General features: G+C 43.2%; 1 protein-coding gene across 2 annotated transcripts; it reads right to left on the minus strand.

Annotated features, from left to right (window-relative positions):
* Positions 1-6,045: 6,045 nt before the first annotated feature.
* bcl6b (BCL6B transcription repressor) lies at positions 6,046-10,343 on the minus strand. 2 transcript variants are annotated; one of them, XM_030753815.1, is made up of 12 exons: positions 10,215-10,343; positions 9,856-9,933; positions 9,517-9,743; positions 8,950-9,198; positions 8,707-8,841; positions 8,331-8,523; positions 8,041-8,243; positions 7,845-7,951; positions 7,654-7,749; positions 7,429-7,559; positions 7,069-7,206; positions 6,046-6,966 (listed from the first exon to the last, which is right to left on the minus strand). In XM_030753815.1, exons 3-12 carry the CDS (start codon positions 9,735-9,737, stop codon positions 6,826-6,828), a joined length of 1,614 nt encoding a protein of 537 aa, XP_030609675.1. In that variant the 5' UTR covers positions 9,738-9,743; positions 9,856-9,933; positions 10,215-10,343; the 3' UTR covers positions 6,046-6,825. The 2 variants fall into 2 exon arrangements, with proteins under 2 accessions (XP_030609675.1, XP_030609674.1); XM_030753814.1 differs by having other exon boundaries at positions 7,654-7,752.
* Between the last annotated feature and the right edge of the window lie 4,661 nt (positions 10,344-15,004).

Below are 15,004 nucleotides of genomic sequence, written 5' to 3' on the forward strand. Positions count from 1 at the left end.
GGTCTTGTTGACTCTAATGAAGTGGTACTTATACAGCTGACAGGTGGAGACTCCTCCTGCATGTTCTGCACCACCCTCATATACTTCTCTGTTATTCCTGACTTCCTCATGCAGTACCACAGTTCCTCTCAGCACTCTATAATATTCTTTCTAGATGCAGAAACACACAGTGCATTTCCTCCTGTCCTTCTCCATCAACACTCTCAAAACAAACATCACATCTGCAGTGCTCTTTCTCAGCATGAAGCCATACTGCTGCTCCCTGATCATCACCTCTCTCCGTGATCTGGCTTCAACAGCTCTTTCCTATGTGTTCATGGTGTGGCTCATTGGCTTTAACCGTCTGTAGATACTACAGCTCTGCAGCCTTGTTTTTGAAAATCCACACCACTACACTTCTCTGTTCCTCAGGTATCCTCTCACTCTCCAAAACTGTGTTAAACAATCCTGTCAACTCCACTGCCCTCTCTCCTAAATATCTCAGTACCTCCACAGGTATGTCACCTGGACCAACCATCTTTCCACTCTTCATAGCTGCCCTCACTTCCTCCTTACTAATCCTCTGCACTTCCTCTTTCACTAACTTTCCTCCATCCACGTTCCCCTCTCTCTCATTTTCTACATTCTTCAGCTCCTCAAAGTACTCCTTCCATTTTCACACTTTCTTCACTTGTTCATACATTTTTAGCTCTATCCTTAACCACCCTAACCTGCTGAAATCTCTCTGCCTAACCAATCAATACGTCATTTTCTCCTTCTTTAGTGTCCAGCCTCACAAACAACTCAACCTTTTCCTTTCATTTTGCCCTCTTTCTTTGCTGAACATCTAGCCTCCCAGCACTCCTGTCTTCTTTCTTCCACTCTCTGACTATCCCATGTTTTCTTTGCTAATCTCTTCCTCTGAATACTTCCTTGCTCTCCCCTCATTCCACCACCAAATCTCTTCGCCCTCTTTCCTCTGTCCAGAGGATACACCAAACACCTTTTTTGCAATTTCTCTCACCACTTCAGCTGTACTACAAAGTCATCCTGCACCATCTGATGCTGCCTACCTACATTCTCCCCTGCCACCACCTTACAGGCTCCTCTTTCTCTTAGATTGCAAATTTTTACATAAAAAGTAGTCCACCTGTGTGCACCCTCTCCACTCTTACACATCACTATGTTCCTCCCTTTTCTTGAAGTGTTCACTACAGCCATTTCTAACCATACATATAAAACATATAGTAGCAGTCTGACTATACTCTTACCCATCAGACTGACTCCACATCTTTGACCCTTGAGTAATAATTTAAGTATTATTTTATTTCATCAGATTGATGAAGTACACATTTAGAAACTTCATGTCAAACAAACAAAAAAGCACATTATCCCCAGCCTGTTAAGGAAGAGGAACAAGGAGTAAAATATCTCATGCAAATACTGTCATAGATGGCCGTGTGGCAGGCAGGATGTGGACCCAAATGCAGGACTCCAGGGGCAACACCTAAACTCAACCAACACAGTTTTATTCCTGGTTATCCATAAAACAACAAGAAAAGGTTCACATGAGTAAATAATCCAACAGACTAGGGTGCTCTGGAAAACACAGAACAAGGAACCACAGACTACCAAAGATGGATGAAGGAGGACACAACAGGGAACTGAACATAACTGCAGGTTTAAATACACATGCAGAGTAATTAAGGAGAACGGACAGAACAGCGGAAAATGGGACACAGAATTGGAGTAACGAGACAAGGGGAAGCAAAATGAAACACAATGCACACAAGACAAGAGCCAGCACATAAAGCAGGAAATTACTAAACACAACAGAAACGCAGACTTGACACAGAGAACACAAGAGAACAAGGAATGAAGTACAAATATACTGTAACCAAGAACGAAACTCAGGTAACTAAGCTGAGAAGGTGCAGACACTACAATATACTGAGATTCACACACTAAATAACTGAAAACTTAAAGCGCTGGGTCACAGATACAGGTAAACCACAGCTAACAGTGCACACTCAAACACTCGGCTGAATACAGACACCAGAGGAGGGATACCGATACTGATTTTTCAGAACACTACCAATGCTCTGGTTTCACTTGCACTATAGTTGTATGAATAAATAAATTTGCCTTTCCTCCCCTGCTGCACATATGTAAATAACATAGTAGGTTAATGTTGCCTATGATGGTGTAGGACACTCTTATGAAAGAGATTCTTGACCTCAAGTTTCACTTACTGGTTTAATAAAGGTTTTAATTTTTTTTAATAAAAAAAAAAAAGACTTTTGTTGCTTGATGCTGCCTTTGGGTCTACTGGAGTTCACACCCTTTGTGGAAACACTGATCTACTTCATGGCACATCTATAAAAATATCCAAAAATGCAGAACACACACACACACACACACACACACACACACACACACACACACACACACACACACACACACTGGTGTTGCACATGCCTTCTCTCCAATCATTACATCGCATGTACTTAATATCACTTCATATGGTGTGTGAAAGGAACTCTTAATACTTCAGCATACCAAGACGTTTTGCACAATTTGATGTTCCCAACTTTGTGGGAACAGTTTAGGGATGGCCCCTTCCTGTTCCAACACACTCCAGCACACCAGTGCACAACGCAGATCTACAAAGACATGGATGAGCGAGTTGACCTCAACCTGACAGAACACCTTTGGGATGAATTAGAGTGGAGACTGTGAGCCAGGCCTTCTTGTCCAACATCAGTGTCTGACCTCACAAATGTACTTCTGTAAGGATGGTCAGAAATTCCCACAAACACACTCCTAAACCTTGTGGAAAACCTTCCCCAAAAGAGTTGCTGTTATAGCTGCAAAGGATGGGCCGAAATAAATCCTATGGATTAAGAATGGGATGTCACTCAAGTTCATGTGTGAAGGCAGACGAGTGAATACAAATGAGAGAAAGCCAAGAGAAAATGTGTGGGTTTAATGGAGACCTGCCCTGTGGGTGTTAAGGTATACAGACACTAGAGGGAGGCAACCATAAGTTTAAAAACTGCAACAGCCCAGAAAAGGCTGCAGGAGGGTTTCCTTTTTGCCTGCTGTACCAGTAACAGCCTTAAAGCCCAGTTTTTGATACCAGTATTATTCCTTATCAGTCGTTTCTTGTCATGATGACTGCTTGAATCCATCAGTCCATCCAGACACTGGTGAATGTTGGCTTTAAACAATGGGCCTTTCTCACAGAGTACATTTTGATATGAGTCACATGACCAGATCCTATTTTTTCAGTTGATAGTGTTTTTCTTGCTGTCTTATTGTAACGCTGCTATGACTTACTGGAAGAGTTGAGCACAACTGAGTCATCATTAACATTATAATTGTGCTTTGCCTTCCATGACAAGTCAGAAATATTGCTGTGAAAAGCATAATGTAGCCAGAACAGAGGTTATTTTGGTACTGTCAAAACTGAATTACATGTTATCTCTTTAAGGGGCCTTGTTTCCTTTGTTCTTAACCAAATTCTATTCTTTTGTTGGATATTATGTTTTAGATGTTGCTCTATTTAATTAATACAGACATATCAAATGTATCAATCAGTCAAGTTTGATTTATGTACCATGGATTTATAGAGTAACACACATCCGAAATTGCAGAATTCAGGTGACAGTCAAAGATGAGGAGTTAACATAAGAAAAAACACAATAATCACTCTAATAATTATGCCTTATTAGTACTGGGTAGCCCCCCCCCTTTCCTTTCCTTTTTTATGGCATAGATTCATCAAGGTGCTAGAAACATTCTTCAGAGATTTTGGTGCATGTTGAGCATCACACAGCACATGTGTGTGAACCTCCCGCACCATCACATCACGAAGGTCCTCAGCAACCTGAACCGTTGATACGAGGCAGGATGGATCCATGGTTTCATGTTGTTCGCGTCAACCCTACCTTCCAAATTTTGCAGTAGAATCCAAGATTCATCAGACTGGGCAACGTATTTCCAGTCTCCTGCTTTGATGAGCCTGTGTGAACTGCTGCTTCAGTTTCCTGTTCTTAGCTCACAGGAGTGGCACCCGGTGTGCTCTTCTGCTGCTGCGGTCCATCTGCTTCAAGATTCAATGTTTGGTGTGTTCAGAGCTCTTCTGCATTCCTTCAGACATTCTTCACCCAGAAAACTACCGCTCACTGGATTGTTTATCTTTGACCGTCCTCTGTAAACCCTAGAGATGGTCATGTGTAAAAATCCCAGCAGATCAGCAGTTTCCAAAATAGACCACCCCGTGTGGCACCAACAAGCACGCCACATTCAAAGTCACTTAAATCACCTTTCTTCCCCCATTCTGATGCTCAGTTTGAACTTTAGCAAATGGGCTTAACCTCATCTGCATGCCTAAATGCACTGAGTTGCATCATGTGACTGGCTGATTATAATATTTGCTTTACCAAGGAGGTGAAGTAGGTGTATAAAATAACTAAAAGCAACATAGTGTAATAAAATGATGATACATTTTGTGGACTTGTTTTTTGTATTGGTAAGCCAGAAATCAGAGAATGTGGCACTTAACCTGGACTGCAGACTCTCAGCACACTCAAAGCACCTCGTGCATTATGGAAACCCAGATAATAAGAGAGTTTACTTTTTACTTGATGTGTTAGGAGTCACAATAGAAACGGGAAAAGGTTACACTTTTACTATACCACCCAAACATTAGAGTTTCCACAAGGCTCCCGTGGTCTTTGCTTGAGCACACTGAAGCAAACCTTTCGAGCGCTACTTCCTTCATTGTTTCTGTTGCTAGTCATGCTTACATGGTAAATATCCCCCCACTAAAACTATTCAGCTCGTCACAGACTTGTTCAACAGGCCTTATGGCAGGATTGTATTTCACAATAGCAGCAGTAGTTGGGTAATGCTGAATCATATTTCGTAGCCGACTTTAAACACGCTCTGACAAGTACAGATGTGTCAGTTTTCCCTGCGACCTCACACGTCTTTAATTTATCAAGATTTCTGTGAATTTACTCAAATCTGAAGCTGATTATTTGTATTCCTTTATACTTCATTACTTCTGTCCCTCTATGCAGTTGAAAACTTGCGTAAATGATTTTGGTTTGTTTGTGCTTTGCGAAACACTTCTCCAGTAACATGATTGTAACTGTGGTGGCTTCCTGAGATCTTCAAACTGTCAAAGTCACTATAATGTTTGCAGTAATGCTCGCTTCATGTAATAAGCCCCACGTAGTTCCCATTTCTCATTCACTTCCTCAGATTTGGACAATGCAGACGCCCTCTTATCTGACAGCCTTCATAACACCCATGAAGTCATTTGAGAGGGAGAGCCCTGCAAATCTATGATTGGCACCAGTCAGTTGAAGGGAAAAAGTCATATGTTGTTTTGGGTTTTTTTAAAGGAGGAAGGGGTTGAAGATTGGAAAGTCCCTTCAAGCTTCCAATGTTTGTCTGTCGAGCGCAGACAATAAGGCCAGCTAGCCACAACTCATCAGGGAGCAGGAAGCAGGGATGACAGAGGGTGGGAGAGTTCAGCAGGAGTCTGCAGCCCCTTCAGGAAGCACCAGCGGGCTCACACACGCGTTACTGACTGGTAGAGTGGACTATTAAGACCCAGGAGGAAACAGGTGCCCTGAGCTTCATTGTTTCCTCACCAGCAACCAAGAAAAAACTAAACAAAAATGAAAGAAAATAAATGGCGGGACGAATTTGACTTAACAGAAGATGTGATTCATGGGTAAAAAGAGTTTGCTAATGAGAGGAAGGAAGTCAAAGGAGGTGAAAGGCTGAAGGCAGAGAGCGCCTGAAAATGTGTCAGTTTTTAGTCATCTAGTTGTTTTACACATTCGCCTAACAAGCGAAAGATCCTCGGCTCGATCCGGGGAGGAGATGCGTATCCCTTTGGGGTTGTGTCAGGAAGGACACTCAGTGTAAAGACTCTGCCACATCAAACATGTGGAGCTACCCTTTGTGAATAAAGGAGTAGAGGAAAGTAATTTCCTTAATATATAACACAGCACAGTGTGACACATAAATGAAACACCAAACACCAAGTTTCCAATTAATATTAAAAATGATTTAATTTAAGTTGTACAAAACCATCTTTGTCCAGCAAATTACCTCTTTCAAATACAAATCGAATATTATTACATTTTCAATTGCGTTCAGTTGTCTTATTTAAGAGCCTGTTTTATAAAAGGCACTTGATTTCTTCACTTTTTATTCAGTAAAGTACAAACGTCCTTTGCCTGCTTGGACTGTAGCAGATACAGTGGGCTCCGGGCCATAAGATTAAGATAAATCAAAGTTAAATACACATTAAAGAAAGAAACTTCAGTAACTTAACACTGACTAAGTGCTTCACCGCTCTTAAAACCCATTCTACTTTACACCAAAACTCACCACATCACCTTCATACAACTTGTTTTATCTTTCCTTCAAACTTTCACATACACACATTTATTCACAGTTCAGTGTGTGTACACAAACACACAACCGGCAGTGTTTTACCTGTGGCTCCACGTCCTGTCCCCTTCTTTACACCTCTTCACAAACCCAAAAACAAAACTTTCTTTCATCATCTTTATCATGTATTACTAAAGCATTAGTGTAACAGCTGTGTGCAAACAGCTGCCTCTTACTCCAAATATAACCATTTGTATTTTTGTGATGCCATCTGATCATCAGATTGAGACTCATAATTTACCACCTCTATTCAAAGCTAGATAACTATTTTGCAACTGACAAGTGAGTTAACACACCAAATTTCACATTCTGACAGATTCAGATTATTTAGGTAACACAGTGACCAGTGTGCCAGATTAATGATCCTCTTCAGCAGGCCTGCAGGATAGGCTGGTAAGGCTCAGTCAGCACTTTGTAGCGGATCTTGGTGTTGGTGACGGCCCCGTGCTTCTGCCGCAGGTGCAGACGCAGCTGGCTCTTGTGTCGGAAGTGCAGGTCACACTTTTCACACTGGAAAACAAGGCGTATGCACATTTGAGGTCAAGAATGTAACGTCATGATACTTTTTGTGCTGTGATTATTGTTTAAATACACATGCCACAGGTAACTCACAGTGTAAGGCTTTTCTCCAGTGTGGATGCGCAGGTGACTCTTCAGCGTCTGCAGGTGGCGGAACCGGGTGCCGCAGGTGTTGCAGGGGTAAGGCTTCTCCCCTGTGTGAATCAGCACATGGGCCCTGAGGTGGGCAACCTAACACCGGGGCAAAGCACACAAGCAGGTTGAGAGGTGCAAAACAAAGCGATCATAGGTTTCATCTAGATGGGAAATCGAGATTCAAATGGTCAGTCTACATGATCCGGTGTGATACTGCTGGAGACAATTAGAAAGCAAAACAATGTCCTGGCATGGCTAACATCTGTGTTGTCGTTAAGATCTCATTAAAGTCCACTCATGCAGTCATTTGGCCCTCACCTGAACAAACCGTGCCCCGCAGGTATCACAGCGGTAAGGCTTCTCTCCGGAGTGAATCCGAGAGTGAGTCTTCAGGTTGGCCGGTCGGTTGAACTGAGCGCCACACACATTACAGCGGTACGGCTTGTCACCTGCCGGGGCAAAGGTCATTGTTGCATGTTTGTCTTTCAAATTCTAAACTTTTGACAGAGCACGAGTGTAAATTAGAACTATCTGAAGACTCACCTGAGCAGGCGGGTTTGACTCCTTGAAGGTTGCCAGAATAACAGTAGGACATGTAGTAGCTTTCACGCTTGACAGGATGCTGGCTGTGACCGGCAGCTTCTGGATGAGAAGAGTGAGTAAGTTATTAATAACACCAGGGAAAGAAGGTTTTTAAAGTACTATATTTGCTGCATATTTTGGTTTGTACTTACCTTGTCTCTCCTTGTTAGAAGGAGACACTGTTGGGTGGTCCACAGAGGGTGGTGGCCCGAGGGGAGGGGCTCGGCCAGAACCCTCGTAGCAGGAGGCCTGCCCCTGTCTGAAGAAGAGGGGGTCAAAATGTTTTATAAATACTTACAAACTTTCTATTTTTTCTGTTGTCCCATTATTACCATCTGTCCAGTTTACCTATCAATCTGACCGGGCACTTCTCCAGACCACGCCTCTGTCGGTGTGCTTGGTGTCAAGTCAACAGTGGGTGATGCTCGATTTTGGGGTTCCTCCATCTCCTCTACTTTCACTGCACTGGCAGCACAGAGTGGGTTGAGGACAATGTACTTATACTTCTTCCAGTTGCAGGCCTTTGGGTCTGGTGTGGCTTTGGCATCACTCTGGAGAAACACACAAAACATCAGTTTTACAATAGTGGCTGCAACTCTCCGAATTCCTGTAAATCAAATACTTTTCCTGAGACATACCACGAGGTTTTTGTTGCAGGTCTCAGATGCAGCAGGAGAGCTCGGTTGGCAGCTGGAGCGGGCGGGGCTGCTTGGAGACAAAGTCGGGCTGCCCATGAGAGGTGACTCAGGTTCTCCTTTCAGCTCTTTTGGCCTGGGCTGACAGCTGGGGAAAGCCCCTGGCTTGAGAGAGACCCCAGCCACCACAGGGACCCTGCAGGAAAAACAAAGGAAGTGCTGTAATGAGCTAAACCTGTCAAGGGACAAAGGCACATAAACCAAAGTACTTCTGGCATTGTGCAAACAAAGTGATAAACAAGCTTGAAAAGTAGGAGGCGCACAAAAAAAGCCATGTTCTGTTTGTTTAATTGTTCAGTTTCACACATAATTTTCTTACCTGGTTGCTGCTGCAGTTGGCAGCAATCGCAGGGGTCCTGGATTAGGCAAATCTCCTCCTTTGGGGGCAACAGAGGCTACAGACACCCTGGAGTCCAGCTCCAGTTGGAGGTGTCTGGCACTCATATTCTCAGAGCTGAAAAAAGAATGCACATTCAAATCAATCCAGTTGAATGTGCTATCACATCCATTATTAATCCAACAAGCTCTGTCTGAACAACACGTGTTTTTTCATGGCCCTCACCAGTGCAGCTGCATGAAATCCCGGCAGGTATCAGCCACGTGGTCCATCTGCAGGTAGACAGCAACAGCCAGCACCCCGGAGACAATGCTTGGCGTTAGAGGGAGGCGGGAGGTGTACATGAAGTCTAGCAGCAGGGAGACGCTGGAGGGATCCAATGTGGTGGGGAGAGACACGGTCATGAGCTGCTCGCCGCTGCCACCACGCCCCTGAAGCAATGCGCGGCGGGAATACATTGAGTAGAAGAAACCGCTGAGAAGAGAGAAGAAGGCAGAAAAAACTTAAAGACTGGCAGTTCTTCTGTAAACACCCATCTGAAGTGCTTTTAAGAGAAGAAATGGGAGAAAGGGGATGGGAAGAAGAAAACAATGGATGTCCCAAGTGGAAGGAAACTGAGGACTCATGATGAGAAAACAAAATTAGAAGGGCAAAAACAACTATGAGTCAGCCACAGAAGGTGGTGCAAGATGCATCACACGTTATTGTGCTCTAAAACAAGAAGAGAGGAGAAAATTGCTCATTTTACACCAGCTAAATTCTGACAGCAAAAGGGCTCTTCCATGCACCAACCTGCAGGCCACGAGCACAGCACAGTGCGCCTGCAGGTGCACGCTGCCGACAATCAGGGTGGTGTCAGTCAGGATGCTTCGATGCCGGAGTTCATTCAGGTTCAGCAGCACATCATTGGAGTGGCGAGTGAACTCCTTCACGTATCCTTCAGCTGGGGCTGCAGCCCTCATCCCCTGCCCTCTGTTGACCCTGTATCCCTCCAACACTTCCATCATGCTCATCCAGATCTTTAGGGAAGGTGTTATAAATAAAACAGTAGGTGAAGCAGTGCACATCATACGCATGATTTTTTTTTTAATGATTGCACCACTATATCTGTGTAAGATGCACAACACTTACCTGTGTGTAACTGAAAGAATAAATATACTGGAGTGTCCCAGACACATCCGTTAGGCGAGACCAGCTCCCTACTCGTACCTTTGAGGAAAAAAAACAAGAAATTTAATGCCACATGCATATTTAACTTTACATTGTTTGCAAATTTTTAAAATCCAAATTCATATAAAACAAATGCCAGCAGCGTGCACTTTTAGAGGAAAACTTTAAATTATCTGAACATTTTCTGCAAATTAATGACTTCATTATTGTACTTCAAGGGCTGTTTAAAGAAGATTATAAAAAATAAACAAGTTAATCTAAGCAAACGATAATCAGGCAAATCATTTTTTTTAAAAAGTGAAGTAGTATTTCCGACTTACCCCGACCAGCAGGGACGAGAATTAACGTGCGCTGCACTGACGTCAAACCCCTTTGGCTCAGTGTTCAGTCCACAGTCAAAGATGTGGAGCGAGGGATCACCCACAGCCTCCGCTGGCTCTGAGCAGCACTGTGAGGAGAGGTTGAAGGGAGGGAGCGCTTTATAATGTCATTCAGGAAGCCCCCTTACAACCAGAGCAGCTCGTTTCCGCTTTCCTCAATGGGCCCACGCGTACACTGGACCCAACGCAGGAAAAAGCGCTGCATGGCTCAGGCTCCAGGCTCTAAGTATTTTTAGTGGTCTATTAGTTTTTCTAAACGCCCCCCCATAGTTCTGCACAAAGTAATAGCAGGAAAGCATCTCGTGTTTTCGTGCCACGTTGAAAAAAAATATATGTGAGGACCTTTGGGGACATGCGGTACGTGTCTGGCTATCCAGGGGTAAGCCAGAGAACATCCCCCACCAACGCTTTCCTGCCCTTCACCTCTCTCCTGGACAGAGGAAACTGCTTGACAGGAAGCTGGAACACCAACTTATTGTTGGATAAACAAGTTATGCCCTCATCTTTATAAAGAAGGATTTTTTATTATTATTAATGCAAATTTTGCTCAATTTTTTTATGCACAACTTCTCACAATCTGCAATTATATATCAATTAGATGTAATAAGCAGTGGCATTCAAATACAAACTGTCATTGTTGAGTCAAATAGGTCAGTATAATGAGCATTCATAAGTGCTCCACCACACTATCCGGAAGCTTCTGGCTTGATGCCTTAGAGCAAAGGCTACGTGTTATGAGGACCAAAAGGAAGGAAGCAAGACAAAATTGATCATTATAAATGGGAGACACCTTCTCTCAGCGCTGAAAAACAACCCTTACCCCACCCTGACTGAGAGAAATGCAGCCGGCAGATGTGCAGGAACTTCCCTACACACACACACACACACACACACACACACACACACACACACACACACACACACACACACACGCACGCACGAACTTATTATGTATCCTGCAAAGCTGCTCAGAGACATGGATAAAAAAAACGCCCGCTCAGGACATCCGTCAATAATAAAGCAGGCAGGAGATAAGGGAAGAGATATGGAGACCTGGAGTGGGGGCTGGGAGGTGTTAATGGAGTGAGGGGGAAAAAGGCTTAGAGGCTATGAATGTCAAAAAAGTAAGCGGAAAGCTACCTCATCGTTAGCGCAGCCTCGGATCGGACACAGTACAGTTAATTGAGGCACAGCAACAGTGAACTATGAACTGTGTTTCCTCCACATCAGAGTATTTTACAGGAGACCTTGAAGACGACGAAGAAAAAAATCTTCAAGGCTGGCTTCTTAGAAACGCTCTAATCCAGCAATACTGTGAAAGGAAGCTGGAATTCGTTATTCCATTTATGGTGCAACTTGGGAACTTTTTTTTCTGTAATGTAAAACAATGAGTGCAGGACAAGATGTTCAAGAGAAATAAAATCCTGTTTGGACCTAAACACTTGGCTTTTTATGTATGTAAAGTGTACTGTGGAGGACAGGAGTTCTCAGAGCTCTGTGGGGTTTGATACCCCTTACAAGGGAGAACATTTCCTAAGAATTTATTGATTTAATGTTAATAAAGACTATTAGGCAAGCTGTGTTAAGTTTATTAGTTTAGTTCAGTTTGTCACCTTTTACAATGGTATAGCTTGGAGGTAGCAGTGGCAGCCAGTTAACATCAGAGGCTGGAATCATGTGCCATCCATATGTAACATAGTTTTATTTTGTTTTGTTACATTTTGTGTATTTTTCAATGTTGATGAGCAAACACCTGGTTTGTCTGCATCTCGTCTCTGCCTCATAGCTCCTACTATAAACCAGCCACGACTGGTCATCCTTACACATATTTTTACCATCATTTGTTGCACCACAGCAGTGCTCCTCAATATGCAGGTAAAGAGTAGAGATAAGTTGATATAAGTAAGCAAACTAAACTAGTTTAGATTAAATCAAATGGAGCAGTTTAAATTAAATGAAGATATAGTTGCATTTAGTGTTGATACCATTAGAACTTTACTGTGCATCATATTAGAGTTTCTACTGGCCCTGTGATAATGTAGTAATAGACACTGTATGGATATTTTGCTTTGGACTTTGAAAGTTTGCAGCACAGTTTTGTCATTTCAGGCAGCGCGGTGGTGTGGTGGTTAGCACTGTTGCCTCACAGCAAGAAGGTCCTGGGTTTGAATCCACCATCTGGTGGAGTCTACATGTTCTCCCTGTGTCTGTGTGGGTTCTCTGTGGGTACTTCAGCTTCCTCCCAAAGACATTCACTTAGTGGGGTTAGTTTAACTGGTGATTCTAAATCGTCCATAGGTGTGAATGTGAGTATGAATGGTTGTTTGTCTCTCTGTGTTAGCCCTGTGACAGACTGGGTGTACCCTCTTGCCCTATGACAGCTGGGATGGGCTCCAGCCCCCCTCTGCAACCCAGAAAAGGATAAGCAGAAGAAAATGGATGGATGTTTAATAATTTATAGCAAATTACTTTGCAGATCTTTTGGCTAAATCTGAGATCCCTGGGAGTCCCACTTTGAGAACCACCGAACCAAACAAACACATCAGTATTTCGAGTACTACAATTCAAATAATTTGCTTTTGCAGTTATGACAACATCCAGGATGAGTTTTGGTTTTGAGCTGCAAATTTTAAAATGTCTTTTTAGACGCATCAAACTTTTTTTTTTTTTTCACAAGTCACTGTCTGAAAGATGATTTAAAAATCAAACAAACGTATTTTGACATGAATCCTTTGAAAAGATGAATCGGAAGTAAAATGTTTGCACGGGATGCTGAGTGCTTGTGTGTGTGTGTGTGTGTCCTTGTGCTCTTATTTGTTTGGAGGGAGCTCGGATCAATTGTGTGCTTTAAAAAAAAGAAAAAAGAAAAAGGAAAAACCATAAAGGAAAACAACAGTTAAGAAAACACAGAGGGAGATGTGGGTCTAGGCTACTTCCAGGCATTGTGAGAAGAACGGATGAGGGGGGCGGTTGAGGAAAAGTGAGAACATTACTAAACGGGTTCACCAATGGCCGGAAGCCATTGAGCCTGTCCCTTTGGCAAGACCGGGCAACGCTCATTGTGACTTCCCTCATCTTACCCCATCTGTCAGTGCTCATCAGCGACCCACTGGCCCTGTTTTGATAAAATGCAGCGCTGTTAATGTTTAACATCAAAATAAAGACCCAGATGAGCCTTCTGCGCTTCTCAAATGAAGGGCTTCCCCTTGTTTTGTGGTTTCCTGGTTGCCTGGACAGCACTAAATTGTTTATCTGATAACGCATAGACTGAAGCCATGCTTTGACTTCAAATCCACCAGTTGGTGCCAAAGCGTTGATGGCTCCTGCAACAATAACACAAGATCAACCCAAACTGCCTCTTCCTGTGATTACAGAGCTCTCTGGACATATAAGGGCAAATCGCACAGACCTACAGGAGGAGGGGGAGGAGCAGGAGGAGGAGGAGGAAGCGGGGAGATCCCAGGGAGCAGGTCTGTGTGTTTGTCCGCTTATTGGCAGAGACAGACTGGGAAATGAAAAATAAACGATATGAAACCCTTCCTTTGAAGAAGTGCCTTGAGGAACGAGCCATCTGCCTCCAATTGAAATGGGGGTGGGGGGTGGGGTGAAGGGAGATGGGAGATGGGAGATGGGCAGCTGACCCAAATCTCATGAATTGGAAAATGAAGCTTGATAGAGCAAGTACTTGACCTTCATATTAATGTGTGTGTGTGTGTGTGTGTGTGTGTGTGTGTGTGTGTGTGTGTGTGTGTGTGTGTGTGTGTGTGTGTGTGTGTGTGTGTGTGTGTGTGTGGTGGAAAACAATCGAGCATACACGCAACCTCAAATATCCATCTAAGACACATAAATAAAACTATGATGAAAACAAGCAAATGTAATGTAGAATAAATAGAAGTTATAGTTGAGTTGTCCTTGTTGCTCATGATGGGAACTCCTTTGTAAAGGTCCAATTTGCTTGAGTCGTGTCCTTCAGATGGGACCCATCAACTCATCAAAGACTCGAGTATCAGTAGTGTAGTGTCAAACATGGCCTCAGAACTAAGTGAAAGTGTTGTGAGTCAAAGAGGGGCTTCCTCAGTGTGATATGAAGTGTTACCATATAAGTTCCAGCTTTATTTCAGTGAGAGCTAAAGAAGCAGTCTCACCACATGTTCTGAATTTACTCAAAACAGAAAAAAAAAAAAAAACCTCCCTAGACTTCAGTCAGAAAAAGTTGCACTGGAAGAAGGTTGTCTAAGAGTGACAGAGAACAAGGAGCAGTCTCTAAATAATTTTTTTTAGGAGGCCGAATAAGGTCAGACACTGGTTATGATTTACAGTGGCTGCCTGAGAAAAAGTTCCTGTTTACTGATTAATCCAAGTTTAGCATTTGTGGCAGTAACAGAAAGGTGCACACAAACAGGAGACAGAGTGTCTGCGTAGGTTCTCAGTCATCCAGGTCATGGTACTCTCCCAGTTATTTAGTTCCAGGTATTTAAACCCTAGTGGGGGTGGGGGTGGTTATTGATCCACCATTGATCAGATCACTTAAAAGAAGTCCAGTCACCTTTTTTAAGCTTTTAGGAGACAGAATGAAACTGTAGTGTATCAAACCCACAGTGAAACATAATGCTGAAAATACTCATGTCTGGAGATGGACACCTTCACCCTGTCTTTATTGAGTCTTTATTGAGAAAGATCATGCTGCAGCAGGATAACAAGCCCACACGCACCTCAAAGACTAATGAGTG

The sequence above is a fragment of the Archocentrus centrarchus genome, chromosome 18 (assembly GCF_007364275.1).
Source record: "Archocentrus centrarchus isolate MPI-CPG fArcCen1 chromosome 18, fArcCen1, whole genome shotgun sequence".
In the NCBI taxonomy this organism is placed as follows: domain Eukaryota; kingdom Metazoa; phylum Chordata; class Actinopteri; order Cichliformes; family Cichlidae; genus Archocentrus; species Archocentrus centrarchus.

What these genes read in the sequence shown, in the direction of transcription:
- bcl6b (XM_030753814.1), bottom strand. Translation starts at nt 9,737, where the DNA reads ATGAGCATGATGGAAGTGTTGGAGGGATACAGGGTCAACAGAGGGCAG. An exon ending in CCAACTGCAGCAGCAACCAG is followed by an intron (nt 8,524 to 8,706) that starts GTAAGAAAATTA and finishes TTTTTCCTGCAG; the next exon opens with GGTCCCTGTGGTGGCTGGGG. An exon ending in AGTCAAACCCGCCTGCTCAG is followed by an intron (nt 7,560 to 7,653) that starts GTGAGTCTTCAG and finishes TTGCCCCGGCAG; the next exon opens with GTGACAAGCCGTACCGCTGT.